The following is a 24,945-nucleotide window of genomic DNA, read 5'->3' on the forward strand; positions in this document are numbered from 1 at the left end:
TTCATTAATTTTAATGGTATAATCTAGTGCTGATTGAAGTGCACCTGAATGCAGTCTGTGCCTCATCAGCACTGATGAGTTCCACGTAATTCGGCCCATGTCTGCGGAGTGTTCACAGACTCCATCTCTCTCTTTGCAGCTACTCCGTGCTGTTTGCCCAGGACTTTAGCAGCACAGCTTTTACATTCCAGGAGCCCAGTGTCTTCTTTTCCAGCCCCACCTACGTTATTTGAAAGAAGTATCTATTTTCAGAGCTGCTTTTATACTAACAACTGAGTTGTGTGCAAAGATTTTCTGGAGATGCCAAAATATGACATTTCTTCCCTGAATCTCTGGATTGAATACAGAAATAGCCTATATAAGTCAAGTACATTTTAAAAGGAAGGAGACTGATGTGTATGTTAAAAACTAAATGACTGTCAGTTCATTGCATTTCCACTATAACTCTGTTTCATAAAATTATTTTTAAACCCTCTTCTTAAATCCTGCTTTTATAATTCCATAATTACATTTCTCATGTGATATTTTTTGTTAAGTTATTACATATGTGTCCTTATCCTCACATCACCCCCCTTCCCATCCTCCCCACTCATGCCCTCATCCCCCTGTTGGGCATTGGTTAGGCCTATATGCTAGCATATAAGTCCTTTGGTTGATCTCTCCCCCTTACCCCCACCCTCCCCGACCTTCCCTCTGAGGTTTGACGGCCTGATTCATGCTTCTCTGTCTCTGGATCTGTTTTTGTTCATCAATTTGTGTTGTTCATTATATTCCACAAATGAGTGAGATCATGTGATATTTCTCATGTGATATTTACTCATTGTCAAATGTAGGTTATGCTTACAGAATTAATACATGATTAATTATGGGACATCTCTTTAACCCTTGACCTCTAGTATTTTCAGCATTAGAATACATGACTTATTGAACATATGAGCCCAAAGCAAGAAGGTCAGACAATCCAATCCCATATCTACCATAGGAACAAATGAAGAATTGATCATTCGTAGCAACTGGGTGGGGCCTTCTCCAATGATGCAAAAGGCCCGTCCAACTGATGTGATCCCTCCATCCTCCATTTCTAGGTTCTATGATAACCCTTTGCCTTAGCTTCATATAGGAATTTTTGCAGAAAGGATAAAATGTAATTTACTTGCCTTCCTTTTCTGAACCATCCGATTGCAGTCTTGCGGTTCTTAGGTTAGTCTTAGATCCCAGGCAACTCTTTGGTTTTAGTCTTACAGATGGCTAATCTCCATTATGTGCAGATTTTTCTAGTTTAAATCTTAGATGGCAGTTTTGTTTGCCTTTTTAAATGTTTTGAGGTTTTTGAGGATCTCTGTCACTTTTGTTGTTTCCCAATAAAATTTTAAGTCCCTGTATAGTTCCTTACATATACAAGAAAAAGGAATATTTCTAATGTAGAAAGATGGTGATTTCATTTCTATCTTGATCATTGGATTAAATACAGTAGATATTCCATAATTTATACCAAAGTTTTCCTCCATTTCAATTAATAGCTATGTATCCCTTTACATTAAAAATTGGGCTTAATTCAATTTTAAATTTTAAAAAGTTGTTATGAAATATTTAGGAATAGTAAGACTTACCATGTCTGGGACCAGCAGGTGAGAATAGGAGCCATCATTGCGAAAGGGGTGATCAGCGCTGACAGCAGAGAAGAAGAGCTGCTTTTACACGATGGGACAGGGAGGGATAGATGGGGAACCCATGTGATACAGTGGCACCCCTTGTACTATTACAACGGGAGGTGAAAACCAGGCCCAAGAAGGATACAATTGCCAAGACCTCGGGACTGAAGGCTTGGCTCCTACAACAAAGGAAGCCACCACAGCCTGCCAAGACGAAGATTAGGGAAATTCAGAGTGGGTAATGGAGGAGGTCGCGGAGGAATGCCAGGTGCAGCAATGGGATTTTAGTTTATACAGCTAACCCCCCTTTTCCAAGATCTTCCTTAGAAAGTGAGACCCATGGGAGCCACAAAGAAGCTCCTCCCTGAAGTGAGTCTGTATGATGCAAAGAGTGGACTGTGGTGGCCTGAAAATGCATTACTGAGACCTCCCCTCGCACAATCCAGCTGACAACTCTTACTTACTGCCCCTACGGGTCAGCCATTGTGTTCATACTAAGGCCAGGCTACTCAAATTCTGCTTTCAGCTCATAAATGAGCAAGGCCATTCTTCCTTTAGAAGATACAAGAGCCTTCCAACAGGCATGAAGACTTCCCATTGGCGTGGATAAAACTTTCTTGGAACTGTTTTGTAGTCTTTTCCTACCCAATCTTCCTTCCTTCCCTGTCAAGCTAGCACTGTGCTTGTTTGAATGCATCTTCCTTCTTCTGTTCCCTCCCCACAAAAACAGCTTTCATGTTGAATCCTATCTTGGCATCTGCTTCTAGGCAGATCCAAACACAATTAATATTCTGTATTCTTCCTGTTAATTTGTCTACTTGTTCTATGGAATACTGAGAGAGGAATTTGTGTGTGTGTTTGTTTGTTTCCTCTTTCAGTTCTGTCAGTTTGGGTTTCATGCATTTTGAAACTTGTTATTAAATGAACATGTATTTTGAGTTTTTAAGTCTTCTTAATGAATTTACATGTATGTACATATGAAATGTCCTCCTTTATCCTTTTTTCTGAAATCTACTTTAATAAGTAAATAGAGCCTGTGAAATAATGTAGTATGTGTGTATGTATGTACAATACTAGTACATATCTGCCCCGTGTTCCTGTCACAGAGCTCCTAAAATCCTTGTAATTTCCTAAGTGATAAGAATACTAGGAACATTTCTGTTGTAATATTTGGTATTTGACTCCAGTTCATGACATGCAAATCCCTTGGAATTTCCTAGGTGATAAAAGTGTCTTTTGTTCTAATGAGGTGACTTACAAATATTATTTTTATCATCGCCTTAAAAAATATTTGTTTTTAATATTTTTATTTCCTGCTACTGGTAATTGGATGTTATTTGCCCTTCTTAGTAAACATTTTTTAAAAATCAGGGAAACCAGGAGAAGGCCCAAGGCCCCTCAGCGGCTTGCATTGCTTCACAGCTGAGCCTCTTCGTGGCTCCTGCTGTGTGGCCTCAGGCAGGGGCTGAATTAGCACCTCCTTAGATCCAGGAGCCACTGTACCCAGTGGTCAGAGGGGGACCATTCTCCCACTTCAGACACAGCTGATTCTCACAGCCAATTGGCCTGGAGGTCAATTCCTCCCAGTGATCCTACAACAACCAAGGCACCAAGAGTGCACCAAGAGTGTCTACCCCAGGTAACTGGGGAGGCTGAGCCACTGGGCCCTACAGGACACCTGGCACGCAGGGCCACTCTATCAACACAGGGAAGCAGCCAAAATGCGGAGACAAAGAAAAAGGTCACAAATGGCAGAAACGGAGGAAAGCAAACGACTGGATATAGAGTTCAAGGCCACGTTTATAAGGTTTTTCAAGAATTTTATGGAAACTGCCGATAAATGTAATGAATCCCTCAAGGAGTATAGTGAGACCATGGAGGACATGAAAAAGGACCAACTAGAAATTAAGCATACACTGACTGAAATAAAGAATAATTTACAGAGATCCAACAGCAGACAAGAGGATCCCAAGAATCAAGTCAAAGATTTGAAATACAAAGAAACAAAAAATACCCAACCGAAAAAGAAAAAAGAAAAGAGATTCAAAAAATATGAAGATAGTGTAAGGAACCTCTGGGACAACTTCAAGCGTACCAACATCAGAATTATAGGGGTACCAGAAGGAGAGAGAGGGCAAGATATTGAAAACCTTTTTGAAGAAATAATGACAGAAAACTTCCCCTACCTGGTGAAAGAAATGGACTTACAAGTCCAGGAAGCGCAGAGAACCCCAAACAAAAGGAATCCAAAGAGGACCACACCAAGACACATCATAATTAAAATGCCAAGAGCAAAAGATAAAGAGAGAATCTTAAAAGCAGCAAGAGAAAGACAGTCAGTTACCTACAAGGGAGTACCCATTCGACTGTCAGCTGATTTCTCAACAGAAACCATGCAGGCCAGAAGAGAGTGGCAAGAAATATTCAAAGAGATGAATAGCAAGAACCTGCAACCAAGATTACTTTATCCAGCAAAGCTATCATTCAGAATGGAAGGTCAGATAAAGAGCTTCACGGATAAGAAAAAGCTAAAGGAGTTCATCACCACCAAACCAGCATTATATGAAATGCTGAAAGGTATTCTTTAAGAAGAGGAAGAAGAAAAAGGAACTCTTACCATTTGCCACAGCATGGATGGAACTGGAGAGCGGATAAATACCACAGGATCTCACTCATTTGTGGAATATAATGAACAACATAAACTGATGAACAAGGACTGATCCAGAGACGGAGAGGCATTGATTGGACTGTCGGGCCTTGGAGGGAAGGTAGGGGAGGGTGGGGGCAAGGGGGAAAGATCAACCAAAGGACTTATATGCAAGCATATAGGCCTAACCAATGGACACGGACAACGGGGGGGTGAGGAGATGAGCGGGGGGGGGGGGGTAGAGGGTACACATATGCAATATCTTAATCAATAAAAAATATTTTAAAAAAAGATATATAAAAATCAGGGAAACCAAAGAGATTAAGGAGAGTTTTATTCTAAAGATAAGACATACAATTTTACATTTTCCCAAGTCTACAAAAACTCTCAGAGCAGAAATACCTTTATGTCTGTCATACCAGCAGACACATTACTTATAAATGGGGAAGGGAAAGTTCACTTTCTGCCAAACTGAGGCAAAGGCGGTGGCACCTTAATATCTTGACCTCTCTCCAACTTCTTCTCACAATCCACCAAGTAATTGACTCCATCGATGACTATCTGAACGAGCTCAACCTTGGACAGTGAAAAAGATGAATGATTAATTTTCACAGGAGACACATACAATGCATTGATCAATAGGAACAACACTGGGGCAATGAGGACTTGCCATATTAGATAGTCTATAACCATTTCTTCTTTCTTATTTTTTCTTTACGGGATTGTGGGAGAAGAGATGTCTGATGGTCATGGTCAGAGAGGGAAGTGGAGACATTTTACAGGGCTTTTCATGATCTTCCTTTAGTTAAGATAGGGTTACTACTTTGTGTGTGAGAACGTTTTTCATATGTGAAAACCATCAGTTTGCATCTCAGATACTTCCCCCCATCAGTCTCAGCTGTAAAATAACAGAGTTTGTCTAAAGGCAAAATTACACAGTAACACCCTGTGTTTTTCTTTGGCCTGGATCTGAATTCTGACCTCCCACTAGGCTATTCAAGCACTGAATATGCTATCGTTCAGATATTATCTGAAAATATATGTCTTTCTGAAAATTTGTTTAAAATCAAATGTTTAACAATTAAATAGTGTTTTTACTTACCAGACCAGTTTGCTACTGAAAAGAAACTGTGAATGATATTAAGAAAAACTTAAATTTTCTGTTTTTTGAAAAATGTTAGAACTTTCATTTACAAATATTGATGTTTTTAAAATTAGATCACACCTACATATGAATCTTTTTTCTGGGGTCATCTCCCTAACAAATTACTTGCACTGTTCCTGCAGAGACCCAAACTAAGGTAGTAACTAGTTAGCTAACTCCAGACAGCACTAAAATACATTATTTAACTCAAGGATAAACAGTAAATATGGAAGGGATTGTTGAATATCTGAACATACCTTAAGCATGAGGGAGTCCAGTCCCCTGCCCACCTCTTTTCATGCCTAAAAAACTGAGTCTTGCCCTAGCTGGTTTGGCTCAGTGGATAGAGCGTTGGCTTGCAGACTGAAGGGTCCCAGGTTTGATTCTGGTCAAGGGCACATGCCTGGGTTGTGAGCTCAATCCCCAGTAGGGGGCATGCAGGAGGCAGACGATCAATGATTCTCATCACTGATGTTTCTGTCTCTCTCTCCCTCTCCCTTCCTCTCTGAAATCAATTAAAATATATCTTCTTTTTAAAAAAGAAACTGAGGCTCCATGAAAGGTTTGGATCAGAAAGTTAGTCATTACTAAGCATATTTTGTACTCATCCAATTGCCCCATCCCAGTGTTGAAGAGGGTGGGGTGAGATGATCTCTCATTGATTGCCAGTGGGACTGTATCTTGGTATAAATCTCCTGATGGGGAACTTGGTTATCAGGACCTCTCATCTTCAACCCAGAAATTCCTTTCCTAGGAATTTTATTTTAACTACATAATCAGAATTGTGATTATTGTTATGCAGAGAGATTGGACTTACATAGAGAGATGGCCAAACAATACATCAAATTATCAGGGAGATATTAGATAGATAATGGACTATCTTTAATGGACTGTTATTAAACATCATGTTTTTGAAGAATAGTATAGGAAAATGCTCATGATATAATACACTGGGGAAAGCTGTATTATAACATCAAATATATACTATAATACCAAATTTTGTTGTTTAAAAAAAAACAAAACAAAAAACCCAAACTTTTTTTGAATAAGTATAAAAGTGGGAGGTAATTCAGAATAATGTCCATGATGGTTATCTCAGGGTTTTTAGGTTAAGTTTGAATACTTTTTGGTATTTTTCTAGCTTTTATAATGATTATCTATTAACTTAATTAGACATAAAATGTTTTCAAAGAAATGACTACCTTGCTTTCCATTAATAAAAATCTAGTTAATATTACAAGCAGACAGGGCTAGGCCCAGACTTTCCTTATTCACTACACCAAACATTAGTCAGTGCATTTCAGAAGTTGTGGCATTTTTAGCTGCTTCTTCCTCAAGTACTTCACCAGAGCTGGTTTAACTGTTTTGAGTATTTTCTCATTTCTTTTCTTAGTTTACTAGTAGGCATACCAATAGGCAATGAAATATTCAAAAGCTGGCAAGGGAGAAGAAAGAGCATCGATAATCCGCAGATTGAATAACCAGCCACTGAGTTATTAAGCGTTGTATGTAATAAGAGGCTTTTAAATTAGTGATGGGCATTATACATCCAATGGGACCACATCCAGATAAATTGATAGAATGTACTGAGATCAGTATTTGCTTAGGATTCAGCTGCATGTTGCTTAAGTGTGTTCTTTACGCGTCACCTCTTGCATCGCTCCAGGCCTGCATATAGCGTATGTACCCTTTCCATCCTATATACTCACGGAATCCTAAGGATTATTTTATGAGCATAATCATATGTACACCTAGTGCATACCTTATTTCTCATCTTTAGCCCTAAAAGTACTATTTCAGAAAGTATCAAGTATCTAAAAATGCCTAAATGAAGATGACAGTATGTGGCCTTCATTCACCAAAGGAAATTCAGAATCAGGAGCAAAATCCACTATTTTATCACCGTCGGTGAGACAGCACACGTGTTCCCTGACTTCACAGTGAGGCACCACTCCTGTCCTGTGGCATAACAGAGCTCCTGCTGCTGAAGACCTGGAAATGCTCCCGGGGCAGGCTGGCGACCACGGCCCACTGCACGTCCTTTGCTTGCCTGTACACTCCCCGCGGACAGTGTGCTTCCCTTCATGCAGTGTTTCCTGTGCAAGAATAGCACTACAGAACCAAGCACTAACGGGACTGGGACTCAGTGGGAAAGAGGAGGTCCCGGGTTTTGTGAATAAGGTAAGTAGCTGTTAGGCTACTTCTTTTTCTCGTAGGCTGATTTTGTTAGTTCATGTTCAGAGGGTGAGAGAGATGTTACCTCTGACCGACCGATTCGATCTATGTTGGAAATATCGTACACGTCTGCCACTGCCGCAGTGTCCACACCGCCCGTGCCACGCTTCTGCAGCCTCAGGTTCTCCAGGATCTTAGAAAAGCGGGGATCCTGGGACAGGGATAACACAGTGTTGTAGAGGCAAAATCCATGCACTGTCACTGGCACTTTCACGTAGAAAAGACATCTAATGAGAGCTTATAACAGTTATGTTTATTAAGCATATATTTACTATGTAGCAGGGCTCTGTGCTGGAACTTTAAACCTTACAACAACCCTATGAAGTAGGTTTTGCTTTCACCCCCATTTCACAGATGAGGAAATTAAGGCTCAGAGGAATTAACTTGCCCAAGGTCACACATCTAGAAGGTTGCAGGGCTGTTTTTTTAACTTATTTTCTTAACAATTTTATTATGTTTATTGGGGTGACATTGGTTAGTAAAATTATATAGGTTTCAAGTGTATTGTTATTAATTTCTGTACTGCTTTTGTCACCTCTGGATGCCAGCTTTGGTGAGTTTTCCTTATTCATCTTTATAATAGTTATCACTGATGTGATTAAATCATGACGTTAAATCACATCAAGTATTTTTTTTCTAAAATTGGAATTATGAACAATAAAAATTTTCATACCTTTTCGGCAGAAAGCACATTTTCTAAAGTTGTTTTAAAGTATTTGGTTCATTTGTTGTGGCAGAAATTAATTGCCCAACAGAATCCTTTTTTCCTTCCCTTCCACAGTGGAGCTGAGGAAGTGACCACTGGCTAAGTTTTTGCTAAGTTTTTACAGAATGATGTGTGCCTCCAGGCCTAGACCTGAAGCCTTTACGTGGAAACACTTGTGTGCTCTCTCTCCACTTCCCATAAGCTCCCACTTGGGGCCTGATGGTAACCATGCAGAGGGGACAAGCCCTAAGACAGCGGTGCTCCAAGCGCAGCTTCCTGACCAGCAGCATCAGCGTCACCTGGGAACTTGGTAAACATGCAAATCAGGCGGGTGGGCCCAGCAGTCTGTGTTTTCACAAGCCTCCTGGTGAGTCTGATGCAGTCTCAGGTCTGAGAACCTCTCCACTAGGAGAGTCGGAGAAGGAGATGGAAGGAACCTCAAGGAGCAGAGCAGCCCTTCTATCTATCCAGGTTTGTCATATAAGGGAGAATTTAAACTTTTTGTTCTTGAAGCCACAGCTCCTTCTCAGAGCCCCTTCACCTCTGTCCCACTGAAACAAATGTCTTTTGTGGTCAACTTAACCTTCTCTCAGTATTTTTTGGTTGTAGGTGCAGAAAGTAAGGATTAAGGCATGGGCAGTGACATTTTCTCCCTCCACAAAGCAGTCCCCTCTGAGGGGATGCTGGAGGAACCCAACAGGGCTGCTGGCTACAACACATTACCTTGCTCAGCTTCGGGATCTTAACGTGGACACCAGCCCGTAATCCTGTGCCAAGGTTCGAAGGGCAGGTCAGAATGTATCCGAGGCGCTCATTCCACATGAACTCCCAGCCTCGTTCTTGGATCAAGCGTTCTACCTACAACAGTGAACAAATGATGGAGTTCTCAGATGTCCGTTCATTCAGCACACCCCAAACCTCAGGGAGAAGTGTGTGTATGTGAGTGCCATGATCCCTAGGATACATGAGCCCCATCTTGGAAGGCACTGCATTGTCTTCTTTTAAGAATGAAAAATAAAGATATTTTATTTTAGTGAATATTCAGAAATCTCTGATAACATCTTACTTCTTTTAGTCCACGACAGAATCGCTCAAATACTCTTTTCATATTGCCTCCTTTTTCCATAGAGATTACCCTGGTGTGGTCTTCCTCATTAATCCAGATGAGAAATGTCTTGTCATAATTATGCCTAACGAAGAGAGAAATATGGTGTTGAGTGTTAATTATATTTGTTTCAACACATGCAAATTCCCATTACCTCTTTGGCTTGATTGCTTCATTTTATCTTCCTAATTTCTTAGATGGCCCTAATCTCGTAATTGTGCCTGAATAAGTACTATAAAATGCTGTTACAATGACAGAATGAAGAATAAGACCACTCCGACCCTTATATATGTCATGTTTTTGCTCAACAAGAATGTAATCTCCCTCATTCCTCAGACTAGGATGACAATAATTCAACTATGGTAATATTTGGCTTTGACACTAATAGGAGTGTTTTATCTCCTAATAGATTCAACCAAAATCTTGTGGTCCTTAAAAAAAAAAAGTTTTACCTGCAGTCTAAGGTATATGAAGTGCAGAAGATTTTTACCTATGTTTGCTGTATAGATCCTACCAGCTGCTCAGGAACACTTTAATCTCATCTCTTTCAGGTAGTGTCATAATAACCTACCAAGGTACAGGAATCAAAGTGGACTGAAAACTGTTGGCCAGGGTCAAATATATGTATACTCGGTATCCATTCTTCCTCATTGGGTTTTACTTAAATCCTCAATATTTACTTTTCATTTTCTGCCCTCTGTTTTAATGTCATGAAACATTTTATGTGAGTTCAAATAATATGAACCTAATTTTTTTCTTAAAGAATATAGTCTTTTTCTCATGCATAATTCATGCAAACAGGCCAATGTCCCTACATATCTTAGAAACATCACACACACACTCACACACACACACAACCGTCACACAGAGTTTCTAAATACTCTCTCTCTCCAGTAGCTCAAGCTGGGCATGCTGTCAAGTGCACGTCACAGCAACTTCAGGTTAGGACAAGCAGACGGCCTGCAGGACAGCCTCTGCACACACTGCAAATGTGAAACGCTGTGTCCCTACCAGATTCCCCGGGCATCAGGCCAGTCCCGGGCCATCCCAGCACACGTTAACAAAGGGGACACTGGCTTATCAAACAGAAAGTGGTCCTGCAGGCCAAAAGGGACAAAGCAGAAAGGAGAAACGAATGAGATCGGGCATGACTGCCGGTGCCAGGTGTCCAAGTTTCAACTCACTAACAATGGCTGTGGTCCTCAGGCAGTGGTCCTCAGCCATGGCTGCCCACTAGAATAACCTGGGAACTTAAAAATTAGTACTAATGCCCACACCCCAGAGATTCTGACCATATGAGCTGTGGCCTGGACAGTGGGATTTTTCAAAGCTCTTCAGGTGATTCTAGTGTAGAGCTAAGGTTGAAACCCACTGGGTTAGCCCAATGGAAACGCTTCATCGCTATGGAGTGTGTAAACCCCACCAGCACCAACCCCATGCAGTGGCAGAATGGGCAGTGAGTAAGGGGCACCATCTTGAAAAGTCTGTTCTGCACAGCCACCATTCTCTACGTTTCTAACATTACTGATTCATTTATTACCATTCCTTTCATTAAAAAGTCTTAGAAATGTGAAGTAAGGATCTACAAATAAAAATAGCCACCACTAATTTAATGCTGACTATGTGCTGGGCTCTATGCTATGTGCTTATAATTTATTTCCTTAAGCCTCGCAACGACACTATGCGCCAAGCATAATCATTCTCTTTTATAGGTGAGAAAAACTGAGATTCAGAAAGAGAAAATAACCTATCTGATATCACACAGCTAGGAGGTCCTAGAGCTTATATTCAAACCTAGACTTGAATGACTCCCAAGCTGTGCCTTCAACTACAATATACTACTCTACCTATCGAAATCAATGTTGAGTGACCGACATTTTTCCTTCCGTGTGTACACAGTAAAGAGTGTGAATATGGATACCATGCATTCAAGTATTGTTACACGGAGTCAGAAATCAAGAGGCTATGGGCAGGGAAGTCTTTCTTCAATCTCTGAGAAGTAGAAGAGGTCAGAGACTTGAGCCAGCACAGACTTGTGGACAGTCACTGCCCACAAAACAGTGTTCCTTAAGCTGGGAAGCAGATTGGCTACATGAGGTGCAGGAGGGCTGGTTCTGTAGGGGACAAGGGGAGGGTTGGCCTGAGGTTGCAGAGACCAGGAGACTGGCCTGCCTGCATTGGAAATGAGGCATATTTTGTGACCTTGCATCTTCTGAAATGACAGGTATTTGTTTCTGCTGCTCCTTGGACTTTAGTTAGACGTTACTTTTGAAACTGCCATCCTGTTTTAGCTGTGCTTTGGGGTTAGGTTCTGTTCACTCTAGTGTTGGAGTGAAGCTGTGTTGGATGTGCAGGCGGCAGGCATCCCAGAGGCTGGCTCCAGTGCCAGTCAGGGCAGGCTCCACCTGGAGAAGCTCCTTTCCAGGTTTTCCTAGTTTCCACCACTTCCTGTGGGTGTGGCACAGGATCCCCACACCTTTTTGTTTTCATTTACCAGCCAGCAGAGAAATCCTCCATTCACCTCCACTCATACCCAGATCTGCAGATCTGACCCTTAGAATGCTTGCGTGGGTTGGCCTAACGTTTTAAGGCCTCGTCTTCACGACTCTGAACACGCAGACGCCCCAGCAAGCTCCCAGCCAGGGCAGGGCCTGAGCTCCGGGAGAGGCCGCACGGTGTGGGTCAGGGCTCAGCCCCACCCCGGCGGCCCGCGCGCTTCGGGGGCCACTCACGTCGATGAGCTGCTGCTGGTCCCGCTCGGTCATCTCGGACAGCTTGTAGTAGCGGCCAGCCAGGTCGCCCTTGAGGCCCTCCAGGGCCGTGATGGCCACGTTCTCCACCTCCCTGCGCTCCGCCCGGGAGCAGGCTGGCGGCAGGCTCAGCCCGCGGATGCTGCGGCCGGTGCGCACCCGGGAGGACAGCACGTAGCGCTCGTCAAACTGCCCGTGGGTGATCTGCGGACAGAGCGCGGGGTCACGCCGCCGGCCCGCCCCGGCCCCGCCCGGTCCTGCCTCGGCCACAACCCACCGCCTGGCAGTGTCCCCTGGAGAGACCCTCCGGCGCTGGGCGCATTTGCACAACATGCGGGACACAGTCTGGAACGGGGCGTGGGTGGGAGCGGGAGGCGGGGGCTTCAGAGACGGGTGAGAGGGCAGAGCTCTCTGCACAGAGCCGCCTGGAATCCCATGCCCCCCTTAGGAGTGCTATGAAGAAAGGAATTGCTATAGGAGAGGCCTAACGTTAGTGACCACCACCACCTTTGGGGCTTTCCTGGCCTTGTGGGGGCAGGGGGAGGGGGGCTCTCCAGGAAGCATGCTGTGCTACCGCGTCAGGACTTGAAGGGGCATCTGACCCAGGGGCCCTTCTCCCGGCAGGGCGCTCCTCACTGTGGGCCCTGGGGTGCCAGCTGACGGGAGCGGCCAGAGGCGGCCGAGCCTACCTTGGATGCATCCAGATCCGTGGGGTGCTTCATCACCTTGGGGTCGTAGCCATTGTGCCTGAGTTTAATGACAGGGTCAAAAAGGTCGGCAAACACCTGCAGGAGGAAAGATGCTCCTGTTTCTCTTTAATTGGTGCGTCTACTATGAAAAGACGACCATGCAGGAAAGGGTGTGAGTGGATTAGTAGTTAATAACGGTGCAGGTGATGATGGTGATGATGGACTTCCACCAGAGAAAGCAGGACTCTGCCATTGTACCCTCCTCCCTAATGATCGCTCTAAGCTCACTGCCATCTGACGGAACAAGGAAATGTTGCGTTTAAGGATCTGAGGGTTTTCTCCAGGAGTTCTTGCCTTTGGGGTAAAAGAAGCCGCTAGATCAGAGGCTACGTAGTTTTGTGGTCAAAGGGAAGGTGAGTTTCTAGAGTTTAAGCAACAGAATACAGTCGTGGAAACCCCCAGCTGCACCAGAAGAAACGCCTCCAGCATCAGTTAGTGCAGAGCAGGGACCTCTCACGCTGTGCGGACCTTCCCAACCCAAAATACCTCGTGCATAATCTATTTTTTTTTTAAACTAAAAACGTTAGGAGCAACCTTTAAGTAAAAGAACATTCAGAGAAGTCATAACAGAGCACCCTGCAGACTTAGGGAGCTGTGGGAAGTGGGGGGGGGGGGGGAGTGTTGGGCCAGGGAGCTAGGTCTGGTCTGGGACTCCAGGGAGCCCAGAGCTGCCCATTGCTGTGTGTGAGGGAGCTACCAGCCTCAAGGCGGCCCCTCCCTCCTCCTGATGGCTGCCCTCCCAGGGAACTGCCTTCACCTCCTGCAACAGAAGGGCAAGGAGGGGGCCTTGGGGAGGCAGCCGAGACATCTGCCAGGACTAGGAGCTGCTCTATGGAGAGGGCCACAGGTGGCTGAGCTCCCCTAGCGGCAGGCCGTCCTGTGTGCTTCTGTGCCAAGGATGAGGATGCGGAGATCATGGGATTTCCCAGAGACTTGAACTCAGAAGCCTGGGCTGCAGTGGCTGTGTAATGAGTAAGTCTCAAACTAAAGACACACCACACCGCCCTCCACCCCCAGTAAAGCCCAGCCACTAACACATCATCTCCTAATGTCTTATGGGTGAATACACACCAATAAAATAAAAAGCATATATTTTCCCAATTCGTCTCCTTGACGATCTCAGAGAGCTCTGTCATGCCAGCAATTCCTCCCTGAGAGGAACTAGAGCCACAGCCAGGGAAGCCTTGTCCCTGGGAAGCTGCAGCCCTCATTGCTCCAGAAAGCTTTCCGGATGTTCTGCTGGCTTCCCTGTGAGGCAGCCCTGCCTGAAAAGGCAAAAAGCTGGCCCACACAGAAAGGGGCTTGCACCCAGAGCCCGCCCCCGCCTCCTCCCCTCCCCGCCCCCCGCCCACTCCAGAACCTGCAGCTGATAGTTTTACCTCATAGGACTCCTCGTCACCAGCCACCATGCCCACAGTCTTTATGAAGGGGTGACCGGGGTTGTCCACTCCAGTCTGGATACACTGGTCCAGAGTGTAGCCTTTGGGCGTCATCTTGTTGCGGAGCTTGGCGTAGATGGAGGGGGTGAGGCACTCGGCCATGCAGTTATTGTGCTTGCGAAGGTCAGGGTAGTCCGCACTGTGCATCAAGGGGACAGGCTTTCAGGGAGCAGCCCTGAAGGGAGGGCCCTATGAATGGCCTTTGTGTCTGCCCATCCTTCCACCAGCCTCTCTTTAGCCAGTAAGCACGAGACACTTGGCTAGGAGTCATGACTTATGTAAGCCAGAGTAGAAAAATAAAGTCCCCTGAACTGCCAAAGAAAGGGACCTGGCTGCAGCGGCCCAGACTGGCTCATGCTCATGTAAAAGGGAGGGAGAGGGAAAATAGTTAGAAAATAAATGGAGTCACGTGCACTTTTTAACCCAGAAGTTTTGGTAAAATACAACAGGTGCATTTTGGTGCCTTGGGTCTAGTGATAGAGGCTGAAACCCTGCAGGTGGGACCACACAGAAAAGCAGCCATTTATCCGCCCTCTTTCTCTGATGCAAGCTCTGTGACTATCTGCTTTGTTGAGTCTGGCTATTGAAACAGGCATTCAGTAAATATCGGTTGGAATAATACATAGAAAGAAATAAAATGTCCTACGCTGGGATACGAATTGGTTGAAGAATAGGGGATGCGGGACCGCCACAGGCTCAAACACAGGCAATCTCACCTCAGGAATCCCTGAGGTGCATGTTGGGAGCAGGTCATTCCCTCAGAGACCCTGATTCCCACAAGAGCCGTAAATGTCTCTGAGAAACACCGGGCTTTCCCCGCCGCTCCCATCCACCCCTGCATGTGGAACCCCTTAGTCAGCTCTGCACTTCAGCTCTATTTAGTGTGTGCTGTCTCAGTCCTGGCCAGGTCCCAAGGGCTGAAGAAACAAGGCCATCTTCAAGCCACGCCTCCACGTCCCGCCTGCCATGCCCTTTAAGCTGACACTTAAAATCAGCACTATGTGATTACATGTTCCAGAAGGCAGTGTAGCAGTGAATGAGGCCTGAGTCTGCAGCCAGTGTCCCTGAATCTGCATTTGGCTGCACTAGTTGTGTGCACTTAGGCACTATTTAATTTTTCTAAGCCTCCGTTTCATCACAAAGGGATGCTAAGGTGAATAAAGTAGATACTCCATGTAGAGTGATTAACACACTATAGAAGTGCTAATCAATTGTTAACTGTGACTATTATTACTATCCAACCAGACTGCAAGCTCTGGGCAGGAAAGGTGACGCTACACTTCCTTGTATTCGCCACCTAGCTGTCCTCCACGGCAGTGTCCAGCAGGGGGCAGCATAGTTCTGGCTGGCACCGGGAGCTATTTGAAAGCCAAGAGGACTTACCTCGGAGGGAATAGCTTGTGCTGTTCCCGGGACTCAGCACGCACATTCTGCCGGTTCACCAGGTACCCGGTGGTCAGGGCACTGGTGCCCAGCGTGGCAAATAACAGAGAAGCATTGCGGCCAGTTAGCAACTTAGAGAAGGCACTGGCCATCCTTCCTCTTGGTTGAGTGTCTGGAAAGCAGAAAAACTGGGTGAGACAGCCTCACTGGATGGCCCTGAACCCCAGCGTGGAGATCAACCGGCACGAGAAAGAACTGCAGCAGCCGGAGCCTGTCTTCCGGTGTGTTTTCCTCTTTCTTCCTTTCTCCCCCACACCCCTCCACACTGCTGGGGAAAATCTGGGTGGTTTTGCACATTGTGAATGTCAAACTCCCTGAAGTCCATGACCTTTTCTCCGGTGCTATGATAGGGAGAAATAACCAAAACAGGATTGCTACTTTCTGGCTCCCTGGGAGGTCCTTTCCGTCGCTTCACGCCCAAGCAAGCTTTACTGTCTTTTTTTTTTTTTTTAAACTAACATTTAGTAAGCTCCTATCATGAGGCATGTGCCATGCAAGGGGCCCTATGAACATTGTCTTTAGTCTTTGCAACAATCTGCCAAGTGGCCATTGTTTTTCAGGTGGGGAAACTGAGGCTCAAGACCTCCAGATCTCAGGGCCAGCACATCGAAGAGCTGGGATTTGAACCCAGGCTTGTCTTTGGCCCTGGATTCAAGCCTCTTGCAAACTCCAGCACCTACAGACAGCCCCTCACTGGCCAGCAGTTACCGGGGAAATGACCTTTGTGGTTGAGGACCTAGGAGTGCCGCAGATCACTCCTCTCCGTTAAACCCCTAAGACCGTAGCAATGCATTTATCACAGTAGCTCCTCCTCATAGGATTATCGCCTCAGGGCATGTGACTCTGCCCAAGTCCCAGAATATTCTTTCTAAGCCTGTTCTCTTTCCCTGTCCTCAAACTCCAGCTGAAGTGGCCTGGACACCAGGGGTACCTCTGCTCACTCCACTCTGATGCTAAGTGCCCGACACGACAGCCAGCCTGCTGGGCCTGTCTGCCTTCCTCTGAGATTTGTTCTTGCCTTCTGTCTCCTTCCCTCCTCTCTTCTCCCTTGTACAGAACTAGGGATTGCAGGGGTGAGGAAGGAGGTCATGTCTCGCTCCATAGGAGCTATCTGCCTCAGTTTCCCTAGCCTGGAACACCTTTGTGACTCCTGATTTATACAGCATTGTTTACAGCATCAGAACTAAAATCTGGCAGAATTGCTGAGCCTCAAGCCAAGGAGACTTTTACATGGGGTGCAAGATGACAGCCAAAGACAATGATAGTGTTTTAGTCCTACACTCACCCTCTCCATTAAAAAGCAAGAACCACCAGATTATGCCCTTTTGTCAGAGCGCCCAGGAGCTGTATATCTCTCTGTCCCAGGCAAGTGTACTGAGAGCCTGGGTCCGGGTCTAAGGGTTTTGTCTGGTTCCATAACATTTGGAATGTGCAGGTGTTGAGTTCTGTCATTGCCTCAATTCTGAGCCTCCTGGTTGTCCTGAATATCCTGGATGGAGACACCGTGGGTGCCTTTCTGCTGACTCAGAGTCATTTCTGGTCCAGCTGTACACAGCGCCCATGTGTCTGAGCTCCTTGGGGACGGAGGGCAGTGGCAAGACCACGTGTCAGCTTTCCATCCAGAAAGAATCACCCCCCAAACAGTAGATGTCCAGGGTTGAACCAGGTCCACAGAACACTCTGAACCAATTCCCACAGTTGCCAGCCTCCTAGGCCAGCAGAAAACGGCTGTCTCCTCCCATTCCGAGAGAGCAAAGGGTTCACATCACTCATCACCTACTGGGCACCCTTGGGCATCTGTCTTATTCAGCAAGTAGACAGTCATAGGCTGGAGATGTTTACAGCCTTTACTTACAAGAAAGTAAAGGCTTTCCTGGGATTTCTTGTGAGGAAGAAATTACCAGACTCCTCTCTAAGGGTAAGTTGTTTTTAAGAAAATAGGAGGTTGGAAACATCTAGTCCTTTGAAATGCTCTAAAGGAGGAGGTGCCTCCCTGCCTGCCCAAGGTTAGGATTCTCTGTGGCTTCTCAGGCAGGGTAGATGACCTCCAGCAGTCACCTTCAAGGCTGGCTCCCTCTGGGATTCCTGACTCAGTGGGCAGGAACTCCAAGAATGTTTGACACACGCTCCTGCCTGGTTTCCTCTGAGAAGACAAAAGGGTCCTTCTCGAAGCTGCAGCAGAGATGGAGACCCAGGGCCTCCGAGCCAGGAACCAAGCCCCCTCCTGCCTCTGAGCACCCACGACTCCCCATGCCTTATCCTCTCCCCACCCCCACAGTTTCCTGAACCTTCCTCAGCCAGTCTTTTAGGAAAATCCACCTGGCCCGTTCTCAGAGGATGTGATTTGATCCTGAAGCTGGCGGAGCACCAGGAGCATGTGGCACTCCTGTGCTTTGCTGGGATGGCGCCTTAACCCATAACCCACAGGAGGTTTAGCGCTAAAGGCGGGGGTCTTTGGAAGAGGTGCTTATAAAAGCAAAGGAGGAATTGGGTGCTCACACAGCCCAGTAATGCCCAGATCTCTCGAAGGCCCTGGGTTAGTCAAGCTTCTGTGTGGTCTTGTTCTCCAGGAGAACAGAGAGAACATACCAAGGACACTAGGCATGGGAAGTGTGAGAGCTGCAGGCAGGAAAAAAGCCCTCTGGCAACAGCACACCAGTTACATTAGCGTAGCCTTGTCCTGGGGGCATTAACTGCCATGCACATGGCCCCAGCTGACCCTGTGGGGATCGCAGAGCAGGAAGGCCTGAAGGGCAGCACTAAGGAGAGCCGGAGGGTTTGGCTTGTTCTGGCAAATGTGTTCTGGCAAATCCTCACGAGAGCTGCCCAGTTCTCCACATGCACCGGGTCATTCAAAGGCACAGATGTCACCCACTCATGAAGCAAGAACAGGGCTGACAGCAGCTTGCCGAGAGCCAACTAGCCAAACACATACAGGAAATGCCCAGCAGTTTTCCCCTCCGGTGGGGAAGAAACAATACTTGGTTCGTTATTGATGTGTTAGTCATTTCAAGAATGATGCTCTAGCAACAATGTGAACCAGTTTAAATTGGATCCAGCTACTGGGCCGACTCGTAATGAGCTCGTTTTGGGGGCCTCGCAAAGTTCATTTTCCAGTTAGTATATACCAAGCCAGTGACTTGCACCTGTTCTTGCTGCTGAAGGAGACCTCTCCCAGAAACAAACCCATTAGTCTCTGTAAATTACAAGGGAGGGAAAGTTGAAGGTTAAAAATCCCACATTCAGTGGCATTTAGATGTTTTTTTCCATCAAGAAAAAAATAATCCTGATTCTCTATCAAAAACAAGCATTGCAAGCAGGGTGCTGGTGGGGTTCCGGCACCTCATGCAGAGCTGTCCCACGGGAAGGACCTGTGCCCTGTGCCTGTGCCCGTGTGCGGGGGACAGGGGAGCCTTCAGCCCAGGGCTTCTTTAGTTACCACCACAGTGCCAGGACAACCGTCCTAGAGGTGGTCCCGGCCTCCAGCCCTGGGGCGCCGGCTCACCAGACCCCCCACACCGGCTCTAGCAGTGCCCCGGCTAAAGAGGCAGAAAGCTGAGTTTCATGGTCTCACTGACCTTGGAGCCGGAGTCTCTCGCGTCCTGCCGCAAGCACACAGCCAAGCGGTGTGTAACGCGAGATGGCAGGGCCAGCCTGGACAAGGCTCGGGCTGGGCGGGGCTGGGCCCCTCTGGCCAATCCCATCCAGGATCTCTGGCCACACTTGTTCCCCCAGCTGTGCCCTTGAAGGCCAGCCCCTGACTTCTCTGCCGCCAGCCCTGCGCTCTTTCTAGCACCTGCCCTTTCTCTGAAATGGTTCCCTCGCCCAAGTGTGGTCCTGGAAGCTGCCTCCCCCGGGCTCTGAGAGGGGTTTGGGGGCCTGCAGCCCAGCTCACTGGCTGCCCAGTCCTGCATCGAGGTGGAAGGACCTGCCTGGAAACCCACACCAGTTAGGGGACTTGTTTCTACCTTCCCTCAGGAGCACCAGCCCTGGGGCTGCGGTTAGGTCTGCAGAATGACCCCCACCCCAGCCGCTCAGGTCTGGGAGGAAGAGATGTCTAAAGCTCCCGCTCTCCTGCTGCTAATCAAGCTCTGAGCCAGGGACGAGGGACCTCCTTCCTGGGGCCCCGATTCAGGGCAATCACAACCACGTGGGAAGCAGATTGCTAGATAATCTCACTTTCTATCCACACCAGCTTAATATGCCACCCAGCAAACCCAGCAGGCCATATTCCCGCTTAAAAATAGCCCTCCTTGGGGCAGGCACCACCAACCGGAAAGGTTGGCCGTAAATAGCAGTGACCCACCAGGACTTTGGACAGCTGCCCTGCCACTGGGGCTGCCTAGCCCCTGGTGACTGTCACGTAGGCAGCCTCTGTGGCCACGTGCACACCAACAACTGGTTCCTTTTCTTCTCTGGGACCAATCGGTGCTCAGAGCAGACGATGGAGCAGGGGGTGGAGCCCGGGAATAACCTTCCACCTAGAGTGGTTCTCTTTCAGCGTTTCCAGTTCTTTTCAATGTAACCCATAGCAAAGCATCTATTTTCCCTTTGCCTGGGGATACTGGCGGGGAGAGCATAGGAGAGGGCCTTCTGGGCGCTGGAAATCCCCTCTTTTGGGAGTGTTGTGTGGGTGCACACACGTGTAAAATCTTTCCAAGTTGTACACTTAAGATTCAAGCATTTAACTGTGTACTTGTCACACCTCAGTGAATACATATGTTATCACAATGACCTGCCACACTGAGTTGAAATTTTTACAAAGCAATACTTATCCTTTCTACACCTGGCATACGCAGATATTTTCTAGGCCCTTCCACGTTATTTTATTAAAACAATCATAGATTGGGACCAAGCAAACTGATTACATGATCCTCTTAAGGGTCAGAGTTCCCAGTGTGCACACTCTCTTTTAATGGACCAAGTCCCTCCCACTCCTGCGGGCCTCTCCTGGCAGAAGGAAAAGCGAACTGGAGGCCTGTGGGGCTGACCAGCTGCTGAGGAGACTGGGCTCTGCGGATCAGGATGGAGACAGGAGTGAGGGGAGTCTAGGCTTATTTCTTCCCAAAATAGTTCTTTTGCACACACACAGTTTCAAGTCAGTTCAGGTACCAAGAGAAATAAATCCAGTGGCCCTGAAATAGCCCACATCCCAGACACAGAAAATAAAAGGCTTTTTTAAAAAAAAAATCCTCACCTGAGGATATGTTTATTGATTTTAGAGAGAGAGGCTGAGGAGAGAGAGAGTTTGCCTCCAGTTTGCACCCTGAGTTGGCATCCCAAATATGCACCCCTGCCCGGGATTGAACCTGCAACTTAGGTATGTGTCCTAACCTGAAATCGGACCCACAACCTTTTGGTGTACCAGATGATGCTCCAACCCAGCAAGAATGAAAATGATAAGGTCTTTGAAAAGCACAGAAATGTAGAGTCTAAAGAATGGCAGTTACAATAAGAAACCCTTCTTTTATCTCTTTTCCCAATTCCTTACAAATGGACATTAAGGTGCCCATCCATAAACCTTACCTCAACCCTTCATTTTATAATGTAACTAGAGGCCCAGTGCATGAAATTCGTGCCCGGGGTGTGTGGGGGAGTCCCTCAGCCCAGCCTGCACCCTCTCCAATCCAGCAATCCGGGACCCCTCAGGGGATGTCCAACTGCTGGTTTAGGCCCCAACTGGCAGTCGGACATCCCTCTCGCAATCCGGGACTGCTGGCTCCTAACCTCTCACCTGCCCGCCTGCCTGATCACCCCTAACCACTCTGCCTGCCTGCCTGGTCACCTCTAACTGCCCTTCCCTGCTGGCCTGGTTATCCCTAACTACCTCTGCCTCAACCCCCGGCACCGTGGCTTTGTCTGGAGGGATGTCCAGTCTAATTAGCATATTACTCTTTTGTTAGTATAGATGGTTACTGAGCAGTGCATTCTGGGGAACATAGGGAAGTGGCCCTATGACTCAGAGACCAGGGACTCAACAGGAAGCTGGGAGGTCCGGTCTCACTCAGCAGAGGATGGGCCTTGGACCATGGGCGAGGCCTGGACTGTGTTTAAGTCTGAGGAGCCTCCCTCCTCCAGGCACCACTTGCTCAGTGGCCTCCCCCACACACCCTGACCTGGGTTCAAACCCACAGCCTTTCAATGTATAGGACGAAGCTCCAACCAATGGAGCCACCTGGCCAGGACAATTATTTTTGGCTTTTATTTTCTTTTCTTTTACATTTTTATTTTCTTTTATTTTTTACTCTTTTTATTAAATCTTTATTGTTGAATGGTTTACATAGGTCCCCTTTCCCCCTATTAACCTTTTCCAGCCTACTACCCCCCCTTCTCGGGCCCTCACCACCCCATTGTCTGTGTCCAGGGGTGATGCATATATGCACATAAGGCCATTGGCTGATCTCTTCCTTCCCACCCACCCTCCCCTGCCTTCCCTCTGAGGCTCCACAGTCTGTTCATGCGTCTGTATCTCTGGGTCTATTTTTGTTCATCAGTGTATTTGGCTCATTAGGTGTTAAAAGTGCTCTGCTTGTGATCACTTGGGTTTTCTAAAGATGCAGTCACATCACGTACAAATCTTTTTTCTTTTTCCAAATGTACTTGTGGACACATTGGGAATATAGATACCAGAAATAGAAGTCTGTGAATAAGTTGGGGATAGGATGCGTTTTCTTTCGTGACGTTGTGTACATGATCCTGTGCTCCCGCTGTGTTGAGAACACTGAGTACTGTGGCTGCAGGGAGGCTCTCACTGGCAACTCATCCACATAGAGCCATAGCCTCCCTCTCCATCAGCCGCAGCTCCCAGGACAGACGCATGCACCCCTCAGCAGAGGTGGGGCACTTGGCCACCTCCCACAGGCTTGCCCCCGTCATCACCTGGTGGGGCCCACCTTCCGCAGATCACCCTCCATCTTCTATTCCTTTTGTGTCCTTTCCACCCCTAAGTTAATGTTGTGTCCTTAGTATGTGGCTATGAGATGCCTCTGTGACTGAGCTGGGAAACCTTTCACGTTTCTCTTTCTTTTTCTTTCATCTCAGGATAACTGAGCTCTGCAGTTTGTGTGGAACCAAGGGCCCTGGGAATACAATGCTGAACCCTCTGAACTCATTTTATTCTTTATTGTATTATTTGATTCCTGGGGTTGAATTAAACATGAAAACAGAAGAAAATATACCCTTAGATATACAGTCTGAGTTATTACCTGGAGATTTCCACGGGAGTTGACACTGAGGCATGAGACACATGTGTTTGTTGGTCAGTTTCCTCAACTATGGAAGGAAGGTTGAACCTGCCCCTCGGATCCTTTGGAGGTTTGGATATGATGCATTCAGAGGGATTAACTGGCAGCTTGGAGAGTAAGATCAGAAGTCAACAGACACTTGTTTCCTTTACCCAGACAGAGTTAGAAAAACACAACTCCTTTTATCATAACACGGGGAAGGGCCATGCCTGTGGGAGGAGGTGCAGGGAACCAGGGCTGCCCCCTGCTCCTGCCCCGCCCTCCCTCCCTCTGTCCCTGCACTGGCCCAGCCGCCTTTGCAGAACCACTCAGCTCAGGCTCTGGCCCTGCCTATCCCACAGGCACAGTTTCTTGCAGACACGGAAGCTCTGTGGAGTAGGCAGGTGGCGGTTTTTCCCGAGGAGGGTGTTTGTGCTTTAAAGCTGATGCTCTCCGTCCACCTCCCAGCAGGGAAGGCTGAGGGTCGCTGCAGGCGCTGAAGTCCTTGTTGAAGTCTCCGCTCCAGAGCCTCTCACAGCGGTGAGTCCGAGTCCCGCGAGGCTGTGCAGTGGAGGGACCACATTCCTTTCAGAAGAAACTGAGGATCGATTGGAGCCTGCTGGCTGGGGGGACCAGGGGGTCTGCATTGTGCCCGCTCCCCAGTCCCCAGTCCCGCTCCGCTGCCACCCAGCCCAGGTCCCCCTGGTTCCCCGTTGGCCATCCAGCGATGGGAGCCTGGGCGCGGAGGGTGGGGAGAGACCTAGAGGTGCTCCATGCACTTCCTGGTGTTCGGTCATCCTTTCGGTCGTTTTGGACGTTACGGACCCTGGCCTTTTATAACGTAGATTTTATATAAGTTAGCTGGGACATGGTTAAGAAAAGGGGGTGCCACTCTCTGGGTCACCTTCAAGCATATTACGAAGGTGGTTGATAGGCATGGCAGCCTCTACATGTGATGCACAGCAGAGATTCCAGATTTCCCAGAATCCTTCAGATGCCACCCTTGTTGTATACCATTGTTCCTCTCCCACTGTTGCCAACTCCTTTCAAAGTGCAGGGCTCTACCCAATCCCCAGTAGCCAGTGCGGCCATGTGGCTGGCTCTTGCCACTGAGACAGGAACAGACATGAAATACACAACTGCCATATCATTTGCTTTAAAGCAGCGGTTCTCAACTTGTGGGCCGCGACCCCTTTGGGCCCAGGGGTCCGCAAACTACGGCCCGTGGGCCACATGCAGCCCGCCGAAAACATCGATCCGGCCCGCCGGGTGTTTTTGTCGCCGCTGTGTGCGTAGGAATTTGTTCATAGTTTTTTTTAAACTATAGTCCGGCCCTCCAACAGTCTGAGGGACAGTGAACTGGCCCCCTGTTTAAAAAGTTTGAGGACCCCTGCTGGCCATCCTGCATATCAGATATTTACATTACGATTCATAACAGTAGCAACATGACAGTTATGAAGTAGCAACGAAAAGAATTTTATGGTTGGGTCACAACATGAGGAACTGTATTTAAAGGGCCAGAAGGTTGAGAACCGCTGCTTTAAAGGATATCTGTTTGGGGCTTCTTTCTTTTCTGCCCCTGAATCCAGTTGGAATCTGGATATAGCAGGACCCAGAATTGACTGACAGGCAAGGATGGCCAGGGAATGAGATGAAGGGAACCAGGCTTCCTGGATCCCCACCTGCCTGATTGCTCATTTCAGAATTGGAAAAGGAAGCCATGGGGATCCACATTCTTCCTCTTCTCAGCTCTCTCTTGTACTCACCAGCTGCCTCATGATCTCTCCAGTTCTAAACATTAGGGCGACTTTATCTACTACCAAAACAAAGTCTCCTCGTGTGTATCATTCCA

General features: G+C 47.2%; 1 protein-coding gene across 1 annotated transcript; it reads right to left on the reverse strand.

Annotated features, from left to right (window-relative positions):
• Window positions 1-4,616: 4,616 nt before the first annotated feature.
• Window positions 4,617-19,572, reverse strand: CKMT2 (creatine kinase, mitochondrial 2). Its single transcript, XM_059694192.1, has 10 exons — window positions 19,449-19,572; window positions 15,811-15,982; window positions 14,368-14,566; window positions 12,929-13,024; window positions 12,222-12,443; window positions 10,501-10,586; window positions 9,451-9,574; window positions 9,108-9,242; window positions 7,704-7,829; window positions 4,617-4,875 (listed from the first exon to the last, which is right to left on the reverse strand). The coding sequence occupies exons 2-10, from the start codon at window positions 15,960-15,962 to the stop codon at window positions 4,756-4,758; spliced, it is 1,260 nt and encodes a 419-aa protein (XP_059550175.1). The 5' UTR covers window positions 15,963-15,982; window positions 19,449-19,572; the 3' UTR covers window positions 4,617-4,755.
• Between the last annotated feature and the right edge of the window lie 5,373 nt (window positions 19,573-24,945).

Source organism: Myotis daubentonii, chromosome 4 (genome assembly GCF_963259705.1).
Source record: "Myotis daubentonii chromosome 4, mMyoDau2.1, whole genome shotgun sequence".
Classification (NCBI taxonomy): Eukaryota; Metazoa; Chordata; class Mammalia; order Chiroptera; family Vespertilionidae; genus Myotis; species Myotis daubentonii.

What these genes read in the sequence shown, in the direction of transcription:
- CKMT2 (XM_059694192.1), bottom strand. Translation starts at nt 15,962, where the DNA reads ATGGCCAGTGCCTTCTCTAAGTTGCTAACTGGCCGCAATGCTTCTCTG. An exon ending in TCTGTCGTGGACTAAAAGAA is followed by an intron (nt 9,243 to 9,450) that starts GTAAGATGTTAT and finishes TCACTGTTGTAG; the next exon opens with GTAGAACGCTTGATCCAAGA. An exon ending in AGATCCCGAAGCTGAGCAAG is followed by an intron (nt 7,830 to 9,107) that starts GTAATGTGTTGT and finishes TCCCTGTCCCAG; the next exon opens with GATCCCCGCTTTTCTAAGAT.